This window comes from Orcinus orca, chromosome 14, assembly GCF_937001465.1.
Source record: "Orcinus orca chromosome 14, mOrcOrc1.1, whole genome shotgun sequence".
NCBI lineage: Eukaryota > Metazoa > Chordata > Mammalia > Artiodactyla > Delphinidae > Orcinus > Orcinus orca.
This window is the reverse complement of record NC_064572.1, coordinates 85,776,191-85,781,181: the sequence shown is the minus strand read 5'-3', so window position 1 is coordinate 85,781,181 and position 4,991 is coordinate 85,776,191. Positions and strand designations below refer to the sequence as shown.

Here is a 4,991-nt window from a genome sequence, read left to right as displayed (position 1 = left end):
TGTCTAAGTATGTCTGGTGGAAAAGGGTAGCAAGAGTTACATCCAGAGGGCCCTGGTCATGTTTGTTTCTGGTATCAATCGATTGAGGAAATTACACTGGTGTCATGAATCTTAGCTTTGGTTAATTTCACAAGACTCTCTTAGAAGCTGAAATAACACATCCCCAAAGCATTGGCCTTGCTAAAGTCATTCCAGAAAACCATATTTAAAAGAAAAAAATTCAGTATTACGATATGATAGGCAGGGGAAAAACTCATACCACTGTCGTCACAGTGAAAATTCTCATACTTTCTGGCCAATTTAAGATCAAACAAATGTGTCCATGCCTATTCCGGAAAGTTACTAACTGATCACATAAATATTTTATTCTCTCACAGTGGAAGTTTGACACGGGTTTACATTTTTTTAAACTTAATTTATTTCGTACCAGCTAGGAGAGGGAAGATATTTGAGAACTGAGAGCATAGCAATACTAAATGATAAAGATATAAGTGACTTTTAACACATTAGCCACACTATACAAAGTCTGAGATTAATTCCCAGAGTCCTTTGCACACTTAGTCATGATTTTGCTCTTTGAAAGTAAGTGTTTCTCATTCCTGTGCCAACTCCATTGCGAAAGGACATTTTCATAAGTGTCTTCTCCAAAATTGGCTTTAGAAAATCCAGTCCCTCTCTCCTGTCCATCCTCATGGGGCAGCTGTTCAGTAGGATATGACAAAGTAGTCAGATTTTCCAGACACCTGGCAGTTGAGATGGGGCAAGAGGGAGAGAATACAGCTTTAGCGTTCAAAGCTTATCTCAATAGTAACAATTTTCAAAATCTTATGGCAATAAATCCAATATTTAAAAAAGGTTTTGCTAAAACACTTTTTTTTTTTTTTTTTTTTTTGTGGTACGCGGGCCTCTCACTGTTGTGGCCTCTCCCGTTGCGGAGCACAGGCTCCGGACGCGCAGGCCCAGCAGCCATGGCTCACGGGCCCAGCCGCTCCGTGGCATGTGGGATCTTCCCGGACCAGGGCACAAACCCGTGTCCCTTGCATCGGCAGGCGGACTCTCAACCACTGCACCACCAGGGAAGCCCTAAAACACCTTTTAAAATATATACTTTATCAAAATACAAAATATTATTTGGAGCTGTGTACCCTCTTTTCTAATTTTACACTACTTATGGGATTGCAGCTCTTCAGTGTTTGCATCCTACACCGTACAGTTATCTTGTTGCTATTACTTTATAAAGAATCTTTCAAGTGGCTCTAATTAGTCTTGGGACTAGTTTTTTAAATTCACTGAGAAAAACAACCCATGATAACCAAGTTTCAGCTGGAACCACTTTCCTTCTGGGGTCTATCCTGGGCCATTTGCCAGGGTTCTCCACGAAGATGTGTTTGAACTTGAGAGTTGACATCTCTGTCTTTTGACTTTGGTTCAGTTCCTCATCAGGGCCTCAAAGGCCTGGATGATGTAGGATAGTGTAGGGAGAGCTTCGTTGTGGAAGAAATACGTCTGGAATCTTAGACCTCAGATTGGCTGTTGAGAACTTGCAGTTCATACTAACCCCATACTTTGTAGTTGAAGAAACTAAGTACAGGAGCAAAGGGGCATGATCAGTGACCATGTGTGCTACACGTTTTATGCGTATCATCTCACTTTATCCCCTCAAAAAGCTTTATGAAATCGGTACTATTATTTCCTGGTTATAATTTCCTTTAAATGAGGAAATTAATTAAATGGCTTGTAGGTGAAGCGGGATTTGAGCTGAGACATCTGACTCCAAGCCCATGTTTTTCAACTGTATTAGAACTATAAGAGGACGGGGGGCTGAATGTCCCCTTTACAAATAAAGAAACATACTTCAGTGTCAAAAGCACACATTTTCCTATCCTGATGCAGGAAAACAAGTTTGGTTTGGGGTTACTTTGGAAGTTGAAATGGGGCCAGTGCATAAAATGCTCCCTGGGATTCTTCACCCATCAGTGGGTGGCTCCCTGGAGGGTCCAGCTGTCAGAGCTCCGAGGAAAACCATTCCCACTGTTCTCTGGAAAAAAAGATGAGCATTTCTGAATTTTGGATCTGGGAATTGTCAGAGAATTTCGGAAGTATTGGTCATGGGAAAACCAATCAAAAATTCTTACACTATGTGTTTTACCCTGTGTTAGCAGAAGAGATCTAAGTGTGATACAATGCCATCTATTTTAATTTCCCAGCAAGGAGGGGCCTATGAGTCATTTCAGGAAGGGAAGCATTCCAGTTCTTTCCAGAAATTCTCATGATGCACCTTTATATTGCAAAAACAAAACAAAACAAAATGCTTCATTTCTAGTTATGAGATCCCCAAAACATCACTAAACATCCCTAAAAAGATACTGATGAACTTTGCTGATCCATGAAGGGAACCCTTATCAGGCAGACTCGTTAACTGAATAATATGGTAGATTTGCCTGGCTGATAAACTTTATGAAGTTCACAACAAATATTATAAAAGCTTATATGTCCTCTGCATAAACACTCACCCTAAACAGTCGAATTGGCACCATTATTATGTGATTCAGTTATAATGAGAACAAAATTATCACATGAAAAGGTAGAAATACAGAAAATGCAGTGGAGGAAGAAACATTTCATTTATGGACAAGGATATCTCATAAGAACAACAGCAGAAAGAACATTCTTAATTAAAAAAAACCCTACACACAAGTGCCTATTGCTCAACAGAAATGTCATGAACAAACCTTCAGGGAAAGAATAGAAAGTAATTAGCAATACACTTGAGAAAATATACCAATTTATGGATTGAGAGTCGTCTCCTTGATCAATGTGGTGTCTTATAGAATCAATGACTAAATTAGTGTAGAATGCTCATAGGAGTGTAAACCAGGAAAAAAGAAGCTAGATTAAGCAAACAAGAAATAGAAAAATGACAGATGCAAAGATTAGTGAGAAGACGCATAATATAAATAGCTAGATCATTATGTCTGGACATATATTTATTATTCAGGATTCATGTGGCATCTCATTATCCCAAAAGTGGTTTCATAATTACATCAATTTCAGTAATTACAGTATGCTTTTAGTGAAGCAAAGTTAAAGTACAAAACACTATCAGTGACAAAAGAGATTTAAAATTTTTAGACCAAGTATTGACATAAAACCCCTGAAATGTCATGTAGCAATAGCATTAAAAATTCTGAAGAAAGACATTCATTTTCTGAATGTGTGGAACAGATCAATAAATATAGTTAGGAGTTCAATCAATAGGCTTGAATAAATATATGAAGTAACATTTTATATGATATTCATTAAGAACTGGCATATCATCTATATTCTATATCAGAAGAAGTTACCATTTTTGTAAAACTAAGAAAGTTGCTGTTTTTGAAAACTAATCCATTGTATTTTTAATACAGTTTCAATGGTTAAATGTTCACTTTGATTATGAGTGGATGCATGTGGAACAAATAAATTGTCATGGGCAAAATAATTTCCATTTTACAGTGAAATGAATGCAGGGGCCAACTTCTAAATAATTCAATGCAAATTTTAGTATAGTCTGTATCATCTATTGTAAAAATTTTTCTTTGTACCTAATTTTATGACTCTACTTATGTTTCTTTCATTGAAAACTCTAGTAACATGGAAGTACCTTTTCTTTAAGATATTCCTAGAGATTATTTTGAATTTCCATACTCTGCAATTCTAGTCATTTAGTCAAGCATCAAAAATAGAGGCAAATCTCTTACCTTAGAAGATGGAACCGGATGACAGCAAAACACATGCATTGTAGAAATCAACAGAAATAGAATAAGACTGGATTTTAATGAGCTGCAGAGTAGGAAAAAAAAAAAAAAAACGACTCAGAAAAGTCTTACTCAGGCAAATATAAATTAAAAAGCATATACAAATTCAACATTTTTCTTTGTGGAAAAATACAAACTTTTACCTGATTATTTTGGACTTCCTGAAATCTCTGTAGATCAGTGATTTTATTGCCAAATTCCTCACCCTTACTGTCAGATCCTCCGTTGGTGATCCTTTTATACCAGGAAAGTTCAGGAGTAAAAATAGCAACATGTCCCATCATATGTGACTAACTGATCTGGCCATGGCCTTTTGTTGCTGTTAAGTTGGAAAAGGACAGTGACATATAGGCATTGTCATTGACCTGCCAACCATTGATTTCATTTAAAGTTTGCTGTTAAAAATGTCCTTCAAAAGTGCTGTCTTCTGAACTGTGTCTCTGTGACATAGATGGCCAGAGGTCTCAAAAGGAACCAAAAGTTTGTTTAGCTCAGAGTTTAAACACTCAAGAAGTATGATATTATTTCCTTGAATATCAGACGTCTCTTTTCAGAGAATAACGCACAAGGAGTCCTTGCAGGAACAAAGAGCATCAACCCAAAACACGTGCACACACTGAGTTTTCTATAACAGATTTCCTTCGTTTAGGACTTCTGAGGTTAAAACATGGAAACAAATGTCATCCCCCCACTTTGCCACTAATCATCCAAATAACGGAAGGACGCTACCTCTACCCCCCTTTCCATGAGCATCCCCAAAGTTCTGGGGCCAGAGTTGTAGACGAGCCTACCTGCAGTGGCCTCGTTTTCTCTACAGGACATGGAATTTCCCCAGGAAGCCTGTTCTGTCCTTGCACACCAATGGGCATCCACATCAATAATGGATTCAGAAGCACTACGTGTGAATGAACAGATGTTGCCAAGGCTTACGATGGAGGGAAACACCAAGCGAGGTGATTTCTGCTTGTATAGATAGTATTTCTGAGATGGAGCCAATATTTCTGGAATACAAAGTAGTGGAGGAAAATCGTTGCCTTCTCAAGATCAGCACCTTTTGGAGGACAAGGCTGTCCTGTGTCTGGGACCTCCACTGCTCATTTGTCAGCACTGCATCCCTTCCTTTCGTAAATTGCCCCTCGGTATGATTCTCATGTAGTTGTCAATCAGTCAATCATATAGTCACACTTAGCCTTC

General features: G+C 38.0%; 1 protein-coding gene across 1 annotated transcript; it reads right to left on the bottom strand.

Moving 5' to 3' along the window:
- Positions 1 to 561: 561 nt before the first annotated feature.
- NPS (neuropeptide S) lies at positions 562 to 4,078 on the bottom strand. Its single transcript, XM_049696895.1, is given in 4 exon segments — positions 562 to 714; positions 717 to 743; positions 3,741 to 3,853; positions 4,003 to 4,078. Coding segments are annotated over 4 exon segments (369 nt in total).
- Between the last annotated feature and the right edge of the window lie 913 nt (positions 4,079 to 4,991).